The 21,203-nt window shown below is 38.1% G+C and overlaps 1 protein-coding gene across 14 annotated transcripts in view; it reads right to left on the bottom strand.

The window, feature by feature from the left end:
- The window catches only part of FOXP2 (forkhead box P2), a 209,106-nt gene that overhangs the window by 63,397 nt on the left and 124,506 nt on the right, over positions 1–21,203 (bottom strand). For 7 of the 14 annotated variants that reach the window (XM_069976224.1, XM_069976213.1, XM_069976277.1 and 4 more), the window contains 5 exons: positions 17,361–17,498; positions 13,767–14,012; positions 9,368–9,524; positions 8,164–8,377; positions 5,744–5,848 (listed from right to left, as the gene is read on the bottom strand). In XM_069976224.1, the coding sequence (XP_069832325.1) occupies positions 5,744–5,848; positions 8,164–8,377; positions 9,368–9,524; positions 13,767–14,012; positions 17,361–17,498 (860 nt within the window). The remainder of the gene's footprint in view (positions 1–5,743; positions 5,849–8,163; positions 8,378–9,367; positions 9,525–13,766; positions 14,013–17,360; positions 17,499–21,203) is intronic. The other 7 variants (XM_069976301.1, XM_069976238.1, XM_069976274.1 and 4 more) reach the window with 5 other exon arrangements.

The following is a 21,203-nucleotide window of genomic DNA, read 5'->3' as shown; positions in this document are numbered from 1 at the left end:
TGTCTTTACTTCAGGAAGGGGGGCATGTACCTATGGAGAGATTCTCTCTTTGCATCCAGACAACAAAAGCCATCAGCTATGTACTTGAATGTAATCATCACAACACTACACAAGACCTGACCATACATCTGAACTGGCGGAGATTTATCTCAAAACTTCAAACCAACATTCTTCTTATTCCATGAGGAACCCATCATTACCGAACAAGGGGAACAAGTTGGAAAATGGAAGAAGGGATATCACAATACCATTTCTCATTATTACCTGCCATTCGTACATGCGCCATAACTACTTCTTTATCTGACTTGAGCATAAATATCTTTTTTTTGACAGAACAAACCCACACTTTTCTAGTGCAGGATAAGTCCCTCCTGACGTTTCGGGATGCTTGAACAAGGGGTTCCCCTCTTAGTAGCAGGCAGGGCCATACAGGGACTACATATGTACCATATAAACCCTCATCAATGTATATATGCACTCTGCGTGCAATATCACATTTGTGTGTAATACCACAATTGTGTTTGTTTACAATAAATACATGCTATAAGATGGATTATCTTCTTTCATCTTCAATTAAGTCTTTCAAATTTTCTCATCTTTTCTAACATGTAGAGCAGGGATGGGGAAACATTTGGTCCTCCTGCCCAATTCTTATCATGCTTGGACAGCAATCGAAATTGTAGTTTTGCAACAGCAGGAGGGCCGAAGGTTCCTCATCCGTGATGTAGAGGGTCTGTGTCAAAATCTGACATCATATATCACCAGAGGTACAGGGTCCCCTTTAGTTCACTGTTATAGGACTGAGAAATGTGAAAGTTTATATTTAAACTAATGTGTACAAATTTTGAAGAGATTTTATAAAAAAAAATAAAAAATGCTGGGGAACAGTTTGCCTAAATAGGAGATTTGCCCCAATGAGGGCTTTAACTAAGTCTGGGATTACATTCACAGTAATTCCTACAGATAGCATTTAGGAGACCTGTAATATCCTGTAGTATCAGCTTTCGTTATGTAGCTGTCTCCCAAAGAGAAAACATTAAAATGAATTTCTTGTCAGATAACACAGACAGTGGTTTCAGAACTGAAGCGCTCTCGTGTGACATCGAAAAAGCATTTCCCATTGAATGCTGTATGTCACTACAAGGGTTTCAAAGTGCTGCATTTTCCTTGTGCTTCCCTCTTGTTGTTAGACATGTAAACATTTCATGACTGTATGTTTCCCCCCAGAATATCATCCCTCTCTTGTATTGTACAACCTAATGGTGCCTGCTGAATGTGTACTTATTTTGGTATCCATAATTCAGAAAGCATCAGCATGTCTGAGCAGCGTGGCAGCGAGATGAGTGTGTACATATTGTCTACATATTTGTGTATTTTAGTAAGTGTTTATGTGCTTAGAAGGTTTAGACACATGTTATGTTCATAATTCTTAGTCATGTTAATCTACAGGGACACAAACTAAAATCCCTGTGATGCATGACAAGGAAAACATTTCCATTTCCATACATGACAGTCAGATTAAGTCCAGTTATTAATCATGTCTGTAAATGAGCTGTAGCTTCAAACACTAAAAATATTCTATGGAAGGAGCAGTGTATATATGTATATATTATTCAGGATGCACATGATCTAGAAATAATGATTGTATACCAAAGCTGCTGCACCAAAATTGTGTCCTCAGTTGCACCGCAATCTCCCATATTTAAAAAAATCAACATTTCTGTTGATGCTTTTACATCTGCTGAAAATCCTCACTGCTTGGTCTCCACTCCTCCTCTGTCCTCCCCCTCCCTTCTGAGACAGAGGACATGTGCTTTCTGTATTTTCTGTGGGCCAGGCAAGCTTTACACGTGTACTGTAGCTGACTGCAGAATGAGCTAGTGTTTGGTGGGTACTAGGCAAGTAGCTCTGAGGTGCAAAGCATGTTGGGAGATGTTGTTTTCAGGTCAGGTGCCATGATGTAAAAGCGGGGCTTTGAGCAGCATAGACACGTTAGAAAGGTGTCAAACCAAGGGTGAGGGATTGGTGATCCCCTTTAAGTGCAAATATTTTATGTGCAGTGAGACATTTAATTATTGTACTGTCTGTAGCTGATATGCCTCTGTAAGCCAGCCCTATATGAGTCACTGGACCATGCTCCTGGTGTTTATCATTTGCTCCCTCTACCTGTACCAGCAGGAACCCTGACTTATTTCCACTGATCTAAGACTCTTCAGATCTCTGCTTTCAGTACTTTAAGTTTAAATGTACAGAAAATTTTGTTCATCAACTATATTTTTGCGTACGTTAAAAAAATTTGATCCATTTAATTTTTTTTAATTAGTAGATCGGAAAGTGATTATGCAGTATGACAGCATTCTTTTTTCTTTATTTTTTACCAATTTTTGCATCTGTTTTGTTTCCCTTTTTACTGATATATATAAAATAGAAACAAAAACACAGTGTGAACCCAACCTAAGCATTCAGACACATATAAGTATTTATTTATTTTAAGCTCTGGGTTTTTTCTGGGAAATATAAATGTGTGTCAGAGAATGATAAACCTATTCTCACATACCATACTCCCACAGGAAACCTTATGTCCTGTCTTCAGGCCCCTTGCTGATCACTCTGGCCACGACATCTGAGATGGACTTGTCTTGACAGTGACAGTTCGCTCAGCCAATCACTGGGCGCTGTACTGTCCCACTTCGGTAAGTGATTTACTGTGCCGGCTGTCAGTAGTAGAAATAGCGGCTGGCCAGAATGTTTAGCGGGGAACCCATGACAGGAGGACCTTTGAGAAGGCAAGGTAGGTGAGAATAGGCTGTTTATTATTTTCACTGTTTCTTTAGAAATATAAAAAAAAATATGATTGCCTGGAGTACCCCTTTAAGTATAAATTCACCACATGAAGGTGGTCATTACAAAGTACAATTGGTACCCTTGGTCCTCAAGTCAAGATACTGGTGAGTACCACAACCTTTTTTCCTAAAGAAAATAAGCCTGGTCTCTAAGGGGTTAACTGGCTTTACCAACAATCTTGACCTATGGTGGAGATGATACAGGCATAAACTAACCATCATATCATACCTATCAGAAATGCCTTACCTGCAAGGTTCTTAGGTGCTCAGGCTAAACATTTAAGGCATTAATGTCATGCAGACATGTCAAAAGTTTGGATAGCTCACGGTCTCAGTGCTCAAACTCCCACAATGTCTAGATAATAGCAGAAGAAAGGTAGCAGGCTACACTCAATCTGTTACATTGCAGGAGTGGACCTCCATAGCTTAATAATACAATTAGATGGGTTAAGCGCAGAGCTAGAGGAGCACTGCTGCCCACTTATCTCAGCTATAAATAGGGATTTGTAGGGCTCTCAACACTGAGGCCCCAACCAACTTTTGAAATGTCTGCATGACATGGAAAGAATCCAGAATATATACGTTAATGGTCATTTTTTTGTAATATGACTTTTATATTTTAGCTTTGGCTTAACTAGATTTTTTTTGCTAGACAAACCTTTAAATGGTGGTAGATTTACTGTGCTGATGATAAGATGTAGTATAGTTATATAAAATGTTTCTAAAGTAACATTTTGCTGTATACCCTGCGGATAAAACAGGGATGTGAAAAAAATCAATATTTATATATAAAAAGAGCAGCACTTAATTTACCCTACTGTTACCATTATCCAATACTTGTTATGTTTTGTAGTTATGGTGTCGCAGCCCTATATCCCACAGACAGTCTACCATTTGTAAACACATCTTTTTGATGTTTCTGCCAACATCCTGGCAACAAAGCAGTGCCATTTCAAATAAGCTAATTAACTTAATTGTTGATGAAGCATGAAACAGTTCATTCACCCTGTTAACCGCACCATGACAACACAAGATCTTCAGCCTGTGAAGTTACTCATCTTGAAAAAAAAAAATAAAACCCTCTGGCAAGTTCATTTATATATGTTTTTTTTTCTGGATACATTTTTATACAGAATTTGAAAATGCATGCTATTGTAAGCATCTGAAGACGTTGTAAAAGAGCAATAGAAAACTATATGTCAGATAAGGACATCAGAAAGCTTGACACAGACTAATCTCACAGTATACTGATATGTTTAACACATGAGAAAAATAGATGAACTTATTTAAAGGGGTTATCCGGGCACAGAAAAACATGATTACTGTATCCCACATGGCCGTTAGAACATGGAGCCCTGTAAAGCTATATACTATGGAGCTTTAGGGACTCCACATGAATATATACTGTGCTTCCTTGGATGCCAAGTATAAAAAGTATTTGTTATGTACCTCATAATCACTATTCCCTAGAATGAATACCTTAGTACTACATCAGTATTCGACTCTGGTGTTATTATATCAGTTACAATCAAAGGTCTCACTTGGTTTACGCTGACACACAAAAAAAGTGCCAAACGTATACACATTAGGCCATATTTTCTTTCTATGAGTTGCACCAGTTTTTGGTATGGAAAAAGTCACAAATTATGGCAAATGACATATAAGCACATTGATTTGTAGTTCTTCTTGTCTCTCCCCATTCCCTATAAAGGAAGGCAATGTTAACTGAGAAGTTGGGGGGGAGTAGTCTCCATCTGTCAGGCAGATTTTCTATTACTGTACTCACAATAGTCCATATTATACACACAATCAGTGCATATTATAGCCTAAATGTCTACTAGTGTATTCCAGGTATATATTTCAGTTTCTTACAAAAAGAAAGCCAAAGACACACCAACATTATTTAGAGGGGTAAACCCCTTTATCCATACATAATTGAGGAAAATGTACTAAATGTATCAATACTTGCACACAAATTGCCTTCAATTGTTTTTCTAAGCACAAAACTTGTGCCACAAGACGGCTATGTTCACACAATGTCTTTTGAGCTCCGTTTAAAATAATGTCCACTATTTTGAGTTTAAAATAACGGATGTAATTTAGCTGCCTAGCCTTCTCTTAGTGCAATTACCGCTACTGGTACATTATTCTAGTTTGGGATTACTGATTGGACTTTGGGTGTGTCTTAATTAAAAAGTCCATTGAATTTAATGGTAAAAACAGAGAAAGAGCGGTGACAAAAGAAAGACTCTGTGTGAACAACTAATAAAAAACGTCTGCTGTTTGCAAAAGACGGCCCGGAAATAATGATCATGATCATTAATTTGACGTCCGCGGTAAAAACGTACGTTATTCAATATATTGTGTGCATTGAACGTCCGTCTTTCCATTGACTTCAATGCATTGCCATTGCAGTTAGTTAAACTGCGGCAAAAACCGACGTTATTTTAAATATGAAAAACGCCTTTTCTCTATTTTTGATGTTGCGTGAACATAGCTAAATGGTGACACATAAGCCCTGGTGTGTTTTAATGTGTGAACAGGATTGAACAACTGATGTTGAATGATTTTTCCTCCATTGACTTCAATGGAAAGAAAAAAAACTTTTGCATTTTAAAAAAAAAATAAAAAATTCAATATTGATTGGAATGGACAACTAACAATTACACACCATTAACATACAGTCTGAGAAAAAGACCAATATCTATTTTAAGAGCATACAGATGAAACTGGTAGAGTGTAATTGTAACACCTCAATTCTTTCAGACTCACACTTGATTAAGAAGGTGGTTACTGACATGAAACAGAAGCTTTCATCTGATAGTCTGTTATTAATGAGTATTGTACAATGTGATCTATTCACTAAGAAAATCCCATAAGGAGTGTAAAAGTTAACCTACTTTAAAAACTGTCCAAAATCTTCGCAAATGCTTTCACAGCCTGGCCATTTGCAGACACCATGGCCATAGAGGGTATGCGTAGCCCCAGTCTCCTCATGTGACGAGCTGTGGTAAAAAGAGAATAGCATCCGATTAATCTCAAAAGCCATAATCGTTGGAGTCTGCTAGCGCCTGTCAGGTTACAATCACTGACAAACAGGTCAAAACAGGTCAATTCAGCTCAGAGCAGTCAGAAAAATTTAATCGTTCTGTTGAATAGTTCAACTGCCAAGGCAGGATGATGTTCCAATTAGGGAAGAAATAGAGCCAAAGATGACTTCTAATAAAAAATGAAGAAATTACTATACAAGAGTGCATGGTAATTCTGACATATGACCTTAACTTAATATAACCATTGCAATATATCCTAGCTCAGTAAACTAACAATGCTATTCTAATATATTGCACGCAAAGTCTGATTTCTGTGATTAAAATGAATGGTATTGTCAGGCTCAAAATAGTTATTAAAATATAAAATGACAAAACCACTAGTTTCTAATAAGCCTCCCTAAATAATATAGTTCCTGGAGTGACTAGGCTCATACTCTGCTTAGATTGTTAAGAAAACAACAATTTTTTTTATAAATAATGTTTTCAGCATTGTTGAACCAAACCCATGCACACATTTTGTTTCACAAAGTCTATTGGCTCTGATGCCTTTCTGCCTCAAGTGAAGACAAATTACATGATTGCCCCTTGTCTTTTTACCACACAGATATATACTTTCTATAGTATATATAATTTGGATATGTTTAATTCAAAACAAACGGCTAAAAATTTAACAACTAATTATAATATGATTTTTTTCCCCTCAATGAGCCCCAATGTACTGAACTTCTAACACATTTAATGGTGTTGAGGTCTACTATAATATTGGTGGCCTGTGGTGAATCTATGGTGGTTCAGAGGTCACAGATCTTAGCACCTTATTCACTGCTTACCTTTAGCCCATCCTTTCATTTGAATGGGACTAAGCTGCTGTGAGCTGCGGTACCGGGCATAGCCCCTAATAAAAATATGGCGCTGTGTCTGGGTAAACAAGGGGGTGGGATACTTAATAAGAGCCTTCATTCAGTGGTTGAGGTGGAGTTGAAATCCTATCAGTCAGATATTGATGGCCTATTCTAAGGATTCACATTCTGTGGCCATGGTCACAGAACGTAAGTTCCGCAGCAATCAGGGCCGTTGTTGCAACGGCAATGATTAGTATGGAACTTATGTTGTGCTGAAGGCTGAGGGAATTCCGTCCGGAGTGTATACACATAGTATACACTCCGGCCGGGATCCCTAGTGGCACCGCAAGAAACTGAAATGTCCGTTTTCTAAGGTCGATATTCAATGAACCCTGTCATACAACATTGTGTGCAGTGGGGAGTTCTGATGCGGGCGCGCACTGATGTGCCCGCATCAGAACTCAGCGGCACATTTCGTGACCCTACTGGGTCACGGAAAGGCCGGTCCTGAAAAGATCATTCCAGCCGGTAGTGCAGTACTGCAGTGATCTTTGCAGCCAAAGAGTTCTGATGCAGGTGCATCTGTGCGCCCCCGCATCAGAAGTCCCCACTGCATACTATGGAGGGGACACTGACAGGGTTTTCTGCGGCCGCTATTCACTGAATAGCAGCCGCAGAAAACTGACATGACAGTTTTTTTGCGGCGCGGCTAGGGATCCCGGTCTGGAGTGTATACTATGTTGATATGCTCCAGGCGGGATCCCATAGACAGCAAGGTAACGTATATTTCCTTAATAATAATGGCCATTGTATAACGGCCGAGGTTTTACGAAAATATACGTTGTGTGAACATAGCCTAAAAATGTTAGGGTTTTCTCTGATGCGTGCACAATACAAAATGGAGAAGAACCACATCTGAAATATATGTTTATTCTTTACTCTATACAATGTTAGGGTATATTCAAACAATATTATTAAATTTTAATATTTTGAATTAAACCGGCCATGATTATTTCAAAGTATATGTTGCATTAATTTCAATGGAATCCTGGCCTGAGTGTATACACATAGTATACACTACACCCCAGCCAGGATTCCTAGCGGCCACAGGAAAAACTAACGTCAGTTTTTTGCTGCCGCTATTCATTAAATAGCAGCCACACAGACTTGTCAGTTTACACAACGGGAAGTGCAGCTCTGGCCGTACTTTCCTTTGAGTGCTATGGTGAATTGAGATGCGGGCGCAACCAAATGCGCCCGCATCCCAATTCAACCGGAATAAAGTTCATTCAGACGATATTGCAGTACTGACTGGGATTAAATTTACTGACACGTTTTGTGACACAACTGGGTCACAGAACGGCCGGTGTCATACAGTGTGTGAACCTATCCTTAATGCTTATAAGGTACAATAAGGCAAATCCTCACCTGTCTCGTCTTGCATTTAACACTGAAGACTGTCCATTCACTAAAGAATGATGAGTTATTGGTGGTGATGCTTTGGAAGTGGTGGAGGAGGTAGTAGAGGAGGAATTGTTGGTAGTGAGGTCTAGCCCTCCATGTTTAATGCCATTGTCTTCTATACTATGAACTCCAGTCACCTCTTTCCACAACTGCTGTATCTCTGCAGGGCTTAAACCAGCTGTAAGACAAAACAATGCCTTATTAATAACACCATGGCCTTTACACAAGACCCTGAATATTAAGCCTCGACTTGTACAAACAATAAGTGGAATTTTAAATATGAGACCAAGCAAAAAATATATATTATTTATCTGTCAATCCGTGTATGTTTGTGATTTTCGGAAATAAATAAGTTACTGATTTTCTTTTATTCTAATGTTGAGCTGTTTAAATTCGTTGAAATTAGCACAACCACAGGCAACTCCTTTAACATGTTAGCCACAGCAGGTAGCTGATCACTATGAGTTGTTAGGGGAATATGAGGTGGGCTGCACATTTTCTCTTAGGGCATATGCTTATAGGGCATCCACATTATGAATGCCCTGGTAGGGCAAACTATATAAATGCTGTTAATAACTGTTTTAAAATATATACATAACAGAGTTAATAGAGTCATAGCACAGGAACTAGATGTATTAGCCTATCATGTTTGACTGTTAACTCTGCAACATCTTAACTTTCCAATGTTTGTATCAAGAAATATATATTTTTTTTTCTCATAATTTTTTATTTCACATGTTTTGGTGTTTCTAATTTGTAATGTTGGTGCAGGCTATTGGCAGAATTAGTCTCCTTCCCCCCTGGCTTGTGACAATTTAGAGAACCTCCATACCAAGACGTAGCTGTGGGGGTAGCAGCTAAGCATGTGGATCCACCAGCATTCAGCTTAATAGGAGTACATGTACATTGCTACACACTTTGAAAACCAGGTAGTGCCATATTACATAAGTATATGTCATACCTCTTCACTGAATCCATTAAATAATAGGCATGTCATAGGAAATATTTACATTAATTTGTATTGATCTATGCAATTAAACTTGCGATACAACCTCTTTAAATACTTGTTTGCAGATTCAGACATAATGGTCATGCATGATGGTATTTGCTAGTGCTCTAATGCTTGAAGTGAGTCAAAGACATCAGAGTGTTTAGAAAATGTAATCACCTTGTGGTAGGGACTGGACTGGAAGAGCTGACTGGCTGGGCGGGATGGAAATAAGCCCCTGCCGTTGAAGATTAAGCAGATGTTGTTGTTGCTGCAGTTGTTGCATCTGAAGGAGTTGCTGTTGGAAGACAAGCTGTTGGGCCGCCAATTGTTGCTGCTAACAAATAAGACACAATAGTCTATTTTTTTATGAAAAAGTTACACACATTACAAGTGTATTGAAATGAGCTACTCCATGTATTGGAGGTAAGGTTATTGGCCCAGATTTATTAAAATGAGTAAAACAGAAACTGGTGTAAACTGTGGATAGCAACTTTCTGGTAAAATGAAGGTTGGGCTGTGATTGGTTGCTGTGGGCAGTTTACACCAGTTTGGCAGGTTTCACACTGGCAATTTTTTTGGCAAAAATGTCAAAAAAAAAGGTCATGGCTTTTTTTTTTTTTTTTTTTTTAGCACAAATGCTGTGGCCAGGTATTAACTGCGAGTCAATGGAATTTTATGAAATGCCTTGGCATTTTTTTTTCTCTCTGTGGTAATTTTTCCAAAATGCAGCACGCTGAAGGTTTGGCATGTTATACTGCATTTTATACTGTGGCATTTTTCTATAGAGTTGCTCATCTCAAAAACGACAAAGGCAAAAAAAAACCCCAAAACTCCTCAATCACACCTAAAGTCAAGTCAAAGACAACAGAAAAAAAAATGCCAAGATAATCTTTGGCAGTTTTTCTGGCCTTTTTTTTGCGAAGGCAGCCAAAACTCCACAAAAGAGCTGGGGCACTCTTACTTTTTTTTACATTTTGATAAATCTGGGCCATAGACTTTTGAGGCACATGCCTTTTCCAGGACAATGAATTGAAGTCTATCATTACATTTCTCAATGCGATAGATTCTAGTAATGAAATACACAGCTTTAGGCCACTATCACATTGCAGCCTTTTACTCAGTGTCTAGCTTATACAGTATATATGTAACCCAAAGCCAGCAGTTGATCCTAAACAGAAAAACTCATAAACTTTTCCGTGTTCTATATCCACAACAAATTTTTGCCTAAAAATGTCTTCTGGAATACTGCTGTGTGTTCGGAAAGATTGAGGTGCATGACAGCTATACAATGCATGACACACTTCAATAGTTATCCTGTAATAAATACATTATATATATATATATATATATATATATATATATATATATATATAGACAATAGATAGGAAGGCGGCACTCCAAAAATAGTGAAAAAACAGTGGTTTTATTCACCCATAATGTGCAATACAACGTTTCAGTTTCTCGATGAAACCTTTTTCAAGCAACACATACACATGTGAAGGAAGGGGCTGGTATTTAAAGTCCATAAGCTCAGCCCATAGTCAGTGACATCATAATTACATAATTATATAAACAATCCGCAAAACTATATATTACAGTGTACATAACCCCATTACAAACATAATATAGTGTGAAGTGATAGTGACTAACACTAAAAAATAACGTCCGATCCTCTAGAGATGCAGCAACGTCCATGTAATTCATAACGTATCTGGCTCATATATACAAAAGGGTTAATGGAAGGAGGTTGTCCCTCACCCGGTAACTTGAATAAACCGCTACTCCTCCACGTGTAGTTCCAGCTTGTAAACAAAAGCTCTGCTCATGCTCGGAGGGGTGCGCTCAAGGACTCGTCAGGAAGGGCGTCATAGCTCCCAATCGGCATCACAGAACCGCGCGTGCGCTTTCCAAACGGAGCGCCGTTTGGAAAGCGCACGCGCGGTTCTGTGATGCCGATTGGGAGCTATGACGCCCTTCCTGACGAGTCCTTGAGCGCACCCCTCCGAGCATGAGCAGAGCTTTTGTTTACAAGCTGGAACTACACGTGGAGGAGTAGCGGTTTATTCAAGTTACCGGGTGAGGGACAACCTCCTTTCATTAACCCTTTTGTATATATGAGCCAGATACGTTATGAATTACATGGACGTTGCTGCATCTCTAGAGGATCGGACGTTATTTTTTAGTGTTAGTCACTATCACTTCACACTATATTATGTTTGTAATGGGGTTATGTACACTGTAATATATAGTTTTGCGGATTGTTTATATAATTATGTAATTATGATGTCACTGACTATGGGCTGAGCTTATGGACTTTAAATACCAGCCCCTTCCTTCACATGTGTATGTGTTGCTTGAAAAAGGTTTCATCGAGAAACTGAAACGTTGTATTGCACATTATGGGTGAATAAAACCACTGTTTTTTCACTATTTTTGGAGTGCCGCCTTCCTATCTATTGTCTGGATTTCCAAGGAGTTTGGGTCTAACTCCTGAGGGCCGTGCACCCACCGGAGCTATCTGCCACACAGTGCCGTCTACACCTGTTCCATTTTTATATATATATATATATATATATATTTGATTTGGTAGGAAATATTAAATATATTATCTTTTACTTTTAAACAAATAACACAAATGTAAGCCCTATATAAAAAGTGGGTATGAGTTCAGACACGTGCGATTTATAATCTTCAAGTGATATACAGTAATAAATACATTGACCTAAGCTAAAAGTAGCACACTGCTGTGACTTTTTCTAACAGGCAGATGTGTCTTTCAAAGTATGTATGTGTAATCCACAGCTGCCCATGAGTGCAGTCTCCGGTGATCTATTAGTAAATTGGGATGTAGCCTTTATTCCAATAGCCTGTTAGCTCTTTCTTTTCTCTTGTTTGGAATACATTAAACCCGTACTATGTTGAAAGGAGAGAATTGCCCTATTAGAAAAAGTATAACTTCCAATTTTGTGAGGCATTACAAGACAAACCAGAGTTTTCTAGACTCAAGAGAATATAAGATGGCAGTCACACTTCAGAAAGAGACAAGCTGCTGTAGGAGACCTTTCCTTTTTAGTTTGGGGAAAAGAGAAACTTCTGATGCACTCACTGGAAAACAGACTGCATAATGGAGCAAGTCATGTGGATTGCCCAAAGCCTCAGGAGAAATAAGGGAACAATTTCTATGCTGTAGTTGATGCCTGTCTAAAATTCTACTCACAAATCCAAACAGAAACAAAGCCTCAGGAGGTCAGAACTGTTTCCTGTAGGTTTGCATAATGGGCAGCGTAAAGACAATGTCTACAATACCTGCTTCAACATGTTATATTTGCATTATGTTTATATTTGATGCATTCTGCCGACAAGTGCGGGGTAGGCCCGAGAAGCTAGCTTGTCAGCTTGATTTATGAGCACATCAAACTGTAACTTTCTATTCGCCAGTCCAAATCTCCAGTAGCAGTTCATTAATCAGGGCCCCGTGACTTTGAAATTTATGCTCAACCATTTTTGAACAATAAGCCAACTTTGCATGCTTCTTGAACTGAATCAAAAAGGAAAAAAAAAATCTGTAATTATATTTCATCTCTTTTATAGTTGGGTACTACGCCTACTCTTTTTATGCCTTCAAATGTGAACGTATACAGCAGAATAAATTAGGAAGTCATTCTCACTTTATTCTTTATATAGAAATGTATATTAGCAGTAATACTTAGCAACAATCAAGCCATCACTTTAGTAATTAGGTTTAGTTATGTATGCTGAACTCCTTGGCTCTGTTCGTACTGGCATCGTGGCTTCCCTTTATTACCATTCAGTGTATGTGATATTATTACTTTGTTGCCCTGTAGCACTTGGATGTTAGATTTAAACACTACCAAGGACAACAATTACATATAGATTGTATGTTGGATTTATGTTTGCATGTGTTTTCTCTGGATGCTTTGATTTCCTCCAACACTCTAAAAAATACTAACACATGATTTGGTTTTTACTTGCATTGTATCTATTGTTTGAGATAAGGAAACTAGATTGTGAGTAGAGACCAAGGACAATCCCTGTTGTCCAGGCTTGCAAATATGTCATCTTTCTTCCAGAAACAACACCTTACTTGTCCTCAGTCTGGGTGTGGTTTTGTAGCTCACTTCCATTGAAGTCAATAGAGCTTGATTGCAATACCACACACAACCTGGGGGCAGGGCTAGTGCTGTTTTTGCAAGAAAGTAGCCTTTTTTAAACTTGAATAACCTTTGTAACACTGTGGGATATGTTGGCATTATATAAATAATTGGAAATAAAAGAAAATGTACAAAGGGCCACCTCTTTGAGAAGACTACCCATTCATCTAGACACGTAACAGCTTTTAAATGACCACTCTCTAGAAGAACATTTTATAATGTATATTTAGGTGGTCGTCTCACAGAGATTATACTGAATTCTTTAGTCAACAATGAAGATTCTCTATTTATATTAACCTTAATTAGCTTTCTTGTGGGTTCTGATCAATCATTTTAATAGCAAGAAAAGCTTTGAAGACTGCAAAAATTACCATAAAAATACTGTATATCCAGATTGCACAAACCTCTTTTGCTTGCTTTCCTGGATGTGGTGGGGTTTGCTGTTGTTGCTGTTGCTGCTGCTGTTGCTGCTGCTGTTGCTGCTGTTGTTGTTGTTGTTGTTGTTGCTGCTGCTGCTGTTGCTGCTGCTGTTGTTGTTGCTGCTGTTGTTGTTGCTGTTGCTGCTGCTGCTGCTGCAAAAGCTGAAGATGTAACTGTTCTTGCTGTTTCTTGTAAAACTCTTGTAGTTGTTGCTGAATAAACCATTTTGACTTTAATAAATAAAGGCAAAAGTTTCATATATTACAAATTACCTACGCTTCACTACACTGGACTGTGATTCTAAGCTGTGCCTTATATTAGCTACCATACTAATCCTTTAGAACTTTCCCCACTCTTTTTACCAACGAGCAATTTAATAGAAATTATTATTCGGAATATGTGTTTTGAAACATCTAGACATGTTTGCATACAGTGTTGTCAATTATCAGGTGGCATAGAACAGAAGCTAGTAGTAGCCCAAGGCCAAAGTCAAATGACTGCTTCATTTTTTTTTTAAACTGCCTTGCAATCCAATCCCCAAAATAATAAACTGTCACAAAGTCCTTATAACCATTAACTCCTTTACATATAAGCAAAAAGGTTTGGATTTGCCTGGGATGTCACTAGAACAGCAGACACTACAATGCCTATATCAATATTGGTTATAAATTATGCTCTATTAACAATTGTACCCATTTTTGTTTGCCCGGGATGAATCTAAAACTATAGATTTATCGATTTATAGATAATAAGAAAGGAAATGCTAAAAAGGCAGACTAGATGGACCCAGTGGTCTTTTTCTGCCGACAATCTTCTATGTTTCTATGATTTCTTTTGCCTTTTAGCATTAAAAATAGTATACTCTGCAGCACTATTCTAACAGTCAAAATAAAAGAATCTTGACAGAAATCTGATTATAAGTGATGATCATTATGAAATCCATAAAAGGGTTCAATCATAGAACCCATTTTAAAATAATGGGATTCATTAGGATTCCTTTATATCTATTTTATAGTGGCTCTGTCTTGGCTTCATTATAGACTTAAAGGGAATCTGTCAGCTCCCAGGCCCTACCTAAGATGCTGACAGTGTGGGAGCTGGCAGTCCCCTAGTTAGTATGGTGCCTTTTGGTAATTTGTCCGTGCAGTGGATTATGCACAATACTACTGTAATGAAGTGTAAAAGAGGAGTTGTCTGTGTCACACTCTGGCACGTCTTGCCACTCCTTCCTCCCCCCTCTTCTTCATCAATAATCAATGCTGCCCGGCATCCTACTTGCTCAGCTGTCAGCAAGTGTCTGTGAATGCAGATCAGTCCTCTGTAGGTAGTTTATGTCTGAAAGAAACACTCAGATATAGTTGAATCTCTGAGCCCAAATGTGTTGGAGCTGTGGTCTAGGGGTAACTCACCTGTCTAGAGACCTGCCAGTAGGTCATTTTTTGGTTAAAATCCCTGTTGAAATTGAGTGGATGGCCGCCATTTAATGGCAAATAATTGCTGTTATTTTAAAACTGTTGTTTTGAAATAATGGCCGTTATTTGCCATTAAATGATGGCCATTCACTAAGTGTCAACAGTGTGTGAACATAGTCCCCTTCTGTTTTTGGTTGTAGAATACTGAGTGTGAACATAGCCTTAAAATTATACAATAATGAGAAAAATAAATAAAGACATATATTTCATTTCCATCAGGGGATTTTAACCAAAGAATGAACTGCGAGATGTTTCTAGGCAGGTGAGTAACCCCTAGACCACAGGTCCAACACATTTAGGTTCAGAGATTCAACTATACCTGGAGTGTTTCTTTTAGAAATAAACTGCCTACAGAGGACTGATCTGCAATCAGAGACACTGGCTGACAGCTGAGCGAGCAGGAGGCAGGGCAGCACTGATTATTTATGAAGAGGAGGAAGAAGGAAGAAGTGGTGAGGCATGCCAGAGAGCAGCACAAACAACTCCTCTTTGACACTTCATTACAGTAGGAGACCTGAGATTGTGCATAATCCACTGCACGGACAAATTACCAAAAGGGAACATGCTCACTTGGGGACTGTCAGCTACATTGCACATTGGGGACTGTCAGCACCTTAAATAGGGCCTGGGAGCTGACAGATTCCCTTTAAGCCATGATATTAGTGTGGACAGAGCCAGCTAGTGGCATCATGTATTTCTATATGTGCATGCTCCTCACTGGTTAAGGCTAGGTTATCATGAAATTCTTTTTTATCATGTTGAATGAAATATCCTCTTTTTAATCTTTTTTAAAATTATCTTTTTTTTTGTTTTCTTTTACTGGAAGCAACAGAAAGCTTTTTGATCACTTATTTTCTTATGTTGTGTTCATTTGTAACTTTTTAAACTTCTTAAACTTTTTTATATTTTGCCCTTGTTTTTCTGAAGTGTTAAAGATACGTACCACTTTGTGCTTGCATCAGGATCCCTGTTTAATACTTACGTGGCTCTACACTCTGTCCTAAAGCAAGTGTGGTATGGATCTGTCGTAAGCTCCATAGGTTGATTGTAAGTGTATTGCAATGCAGACTATGGAACTACCGGCAGATCCATACTAAACTCGCTTTAGGAAGTAGTGCAGAGCCGCAGGAGTTTTAAACAGGGATCTTGCCAAGTGTACAAAGTTGTAGGTAGGTTTATAAGGGTGTTATAAGTTATAAGTATATTGATGGCCTATCTACAGGATGCAGAAACCCAGCTGATCAGCACAACATCAGGGCTGAAAAAAAAAAAGTATATGGGTCCGGAAACCTCAACTCTTTACATTGTTTGCAGTGATGGTGCCAGGTTACTGCAGCGCAACTCCCACTGAGGCAGAAGCTAGTCTCATTTTATAGTATTAAAAAAATATATAATAATACTGCAACAAATATTTTTTCTGGACATAATAGAGCAGACGATTATGCTATTCTACACAAAACTTAAATAAACAGGAGATGTAAACACAAAAGGTAGTATGTACGCAACCTTAGTTGTATATGCATTGTACTATACTGGATGCCTGTCCATTGCTCGCATGCATTATTTACTGTTTGATATAAGATTAAAAAGTGTTGACAAATATGTAATACTTTATACTTTGTATGTGAGAGTACTTGCTCTACAAACTTACTATTAAAAAAAAATTAATCAACTGACTCGTGGTTCAACTTGACTGTTTACTAGATAAAAATTATTCACTTCTCCTAAAACTCAGTGCACTGCATTTTCTTTAATATAGAAAAGAGATCTATTATTTTTCCACTTAATATAAACGCTGGAAAAGTCTCTGACTACCATAGTCTTATTATGAGTAAAACAAGTGGTAACATGTTATATATGGATAAAACAACAATCTCCTGCATCTCTCTTTGACACTTCTTGTGCTTTGACAAGTCTAGAAATGTAATGTTCTGTTTCATATGACAATGTAAACAATCACCTGACAGCACATTATTTTTCTGTGTGTGATATACACTGCTATAAAAGGTGAAGACGACATAAACATGACAGAAGGCTTATGCAATCCTAACATTCAAGCACTCGGAAAAAATTAACTGTTGAAGGAAGGAAGGTAACCAACATTACCTGCTGTAACATAACGGCTTGTTGCTGCTGGAGGAGAGCTTGGAGCTGTTGCGGAGACAGAACTTGCTGCTGAAGGATCTGCTGCATTTGCTGAGGGGTGATCACCTGGGGAGTCATCATGGCCACTGAAACAGGCACCTGCCATAAAGAGAGGAAAACATCAGGGGCAGGCTCACTTTAGACTCAGTGAATGCTTGTGGCTGTATGGATTAAATTCACATTGACTCTCTGCTGTTCTGTTTCAGATCTGGCTCATGTAATGTGAAACTGAGATGTTTATGTCTGTTATAGCATCATGAAGGATGTAAAGAAGACGCCTAAACTGTATGTACTTGTTCATGCAGTTATAAGACTTGTACCATCCAGGACAAAGCAGTTTATGGATGGGATCATACAATGCGTCAGACTATCATGTACATGTTGTTTCTATATGTATATATATAATACTTGATTTCAAATTGATATTAAACATTTGCTGTCACAGAGCTCAAGTAAAATGTTTATTAAAACATGTACACTTGCTTAATAATATCATGTAGTTACTTGACTTCTGTATTGTACAGACAAGTAAGGGAATATACTGGTTGAAAAGAAAGTCTGCTTACTTAAAAAAAAAAGAAAAGAAAAACAGCACACCGACCCACAGGTTGTTAATGGTATTACACTCTGCCAGTTTTGGAGCTAAAATCCAATAACAGACACAATCTATGTACTGTATAGGATGGGGCGCAGTTCCCCCCCCCCCCCCCAAAAAAAAAAAAAAAACTTTTTGTTTTAACTTGTAATTTATTTAAAACTGTTTATGTTTTTATTCCCATTATATTTTATAATCCATGAAATATTGCAATGATTTACATTGTGGCTGTTATTTTACCTTCTGACATAGGACACTGAAACTCCATTCCATTTCTATACAGAAGGGGGGGGGGGGGGCGGTTAAGGAAGAATGTAACTTTTTAGTTTACTTTGCATGTTTCCAGCTTACACTTTTTTTCCCTATGCAGTGGCATATGATGAAATTGCACTTTTGCTATTTTTTTTTTTTAAAGGTCACAAATAATACATATGTCTAAAGGGGTACACTACACTTAGCCCTTTCTGTTTATGCAAATACAGACAAAATAAGGATCCAATGATGGCTATGGCCTCATACACACCGTCGGTGTTATAGGTCCGTGTTGGGGCTTACCTATTCTTGATGAAAGAGTCAATGGTAATGCAGATGGCTACGAATGTACATCTGTAGTGCTGTCCTTAACTGTAGGTCCGTGGCTGCACACAGATTTGCAGATGTATGAATTGGGTGCTAAGGCCCCTTTTACCAGTACCATGCCATGCCCCTTTTCTACATACAATCTTTTTGGCAGTACCATGCCATGCCCCTTTTCCACATACAATCTTTTTACACCAGAAGGCTATGTTGCACAATGTCTGTTTTGCGGTTATTTTTTTGGGCGGCTGTCAATTTGACGGCAATAAACAGCCATTCAAAAGGATGGCCACAAAACAACAGTGTGTGAACATAGCTGAAAACTGGCATGCAGGCCTCAGTAAAAAAAAAAAAAATCTAAACTTTGTTAATTTGTGTTAATATGTGTTACTATAAAATATTATAGTTAGATTAATATTACAGTATATATAAAATAGCTGAACATAGAAAGTTCTGGAATTTATAAATGGCAGTAAAATATATACTTAAAGGGGTAATCTTCAGGAGGCTGGCCAGACCACTTCAGCCCTCCCTCATGCCGAACCCCTGTGCAGCGTCATCAGCTGCTCAGCCGCGATTGGCTGATCATAACTATGTTCAGCCAATTGCAGCTGAGCAGCTGATGACGCGCCAGAGGGGGGGGCGGCATGGAAAAGGGCTGGAGCGGTCCAGTTGGCCTCCTGAAAACAATGTCATTGTCCCAAGATGGCGGCTAGGGGTTGACGATAATGCGGTGAGTATAATGCACCACATTTCCGGGGATGGAGGGAACACGGGGAAGGGGGCCATTCACTTAAATATCACACATTACAATGTTGTATAACTTTGTAATGTGTGTTATTTAGTGAATAAATGTCAAGCACAATTCCCCTTTATAACGCATAATGGCATATCAGTGGGGGATAGGGAAAAATTAATGTTTAATTTAAACAGAAAATGCTGTATGCATATATTTTCTCATTATTTATTTTAATTGATTCTTACAATTAGTACAATTAAACAAGACATCAAAGTATAGAGAAAAGACACCAATAGTCTAATATATATATATATATATATATATATATATATATATATATATATATATACAGTGTGTATTTTACTTTTGTTAACTGTTATATAAGAAAGTGCCTTAGTTTTATGGCACAGAATAATTAGTCAAATGTCAAGCCCGTTGAGCATGCATGACAAGAACTTTGGATATTTTTGAAGAACACACTAGGTCATGCTGTATTTATATCCTAAAGATAATTATGGCTACTGTATATGTTTTGAATATTTAAAAACATGTCCATGATCTTTTTAGGGTGCGTTTACACATGCCGATTTGCAGCGGATTCCACACTAAGGGGTTTTGCAGGGAAATCTGTTGAGATACTTGCTACTATTACACTCAGCCAATGACAGAGATGTCCCACCTCAGCCACAAATTTAAAAAAATATATGTTTAGCATAAACCTTCATTTAAGCAATAGGTCATTTGCTGATGACCCATACCAGTTTAAATAAATGTACATCAGGTACATTCGCTTTAAGTATTGCCCATGTATAGAACGGCGCCAGTGCAGGGAAGCTGGTGCCGTGGTCCTTTTTATGAACCAAGGCCCGTTTCCCGTGTTCTATTCACGAGCCAGGGGTTAAGCACTGAAGATAGGAGCTGGCCCGCCTCCAGTGGGGAGAAACCCCTGCCCCTCTATGACGCCACTCCATTAAAATCAATGGAGCCGCGTCATAGAGATGCGAGGGACTGCGGCTACAGCTTCCCCACACCGGTGCCATTCTATACTGTATATAGGCAATACTTAAAGTGGATGTACATGATGGTACATTCGCTTTAAAGTAGTTTTACCCCTAATCTGAATAATTAAATTAAATTAACCTTATTGGTTTTATTTTGAAAACATTTTTTAACTGTTTAAACATATTTGCCCATATACTCTGCCAATACAAACCTTATATGTCTTTACAATTAGAGGCCATATTAATGCAAACATACATGTATTAATAATGAAATAAAAAGCAAACATGGAAAGATGGGAAGAAAGTACAACAATCTAATCTTAGCAGCATTTACACTATTGGCTGCTAGAGTAGTATTGTTCCACTTTCAGTCCTGCAAACACAGTGTAATATAATGAACATAACTACAATTAACTAGTAACTACACCTTACTTCTTTATATGCATGCATCAAGTTATGCAACCTAGTTCTAGACAAAGACATTTTAACTTCAGATGCCACACCCCTGGATAATCATTATGTCAGCATTTACAGAATTCATTGAAAAGCTGGTTAACAGATGATTGCTGATTTCTGGAAAATGAGGCAGTAATAAAACTTACAATTAGTTGCCTAGCGATGGTTGTGTGCTATAATGCTGAAAAGGAAGCTTCTGTTTACACCACTGTTTGTTCATATCCCACTCAGCAGCGAGCTGGACAAATCTGTTCCAGTTATTTATTAGATGCAATGCTGCCTTGCTCACATGACAAGTAAAGACACCAGCAGGATTGTTTGGATGCATTTGGTTTGACCTATACTAATTACTGGTAAAGGGGTTGTCTGGGCATTTACTAAGTTCACAAAACATCAGGAAAATCTATTAAATAAAAATGTAACCATAACTCACCAGC

Source organism: Dendropsophus ebraccatus, chromosome 1 (genome assembly GCF_027789765.1).
Source record: "Dendropsophus ebraccatus isolate aDenEbr1 chromosome 1, aDenEbr1.pat, whole genome shotgun sequence".
Classification (NCBI taxonomy): domain Eukaryota; kingdom Metazoa; phylum Chordata; class Amphibia; order Anura; family Hylidae; genus Dendropsophus; species Dendropsophus ebraccatus.
The sequence above is the reverse complement of the archived record's forward strand: the minus strand, read 5'-3'. Positions and strand labels throughout refer to the sequence as shown.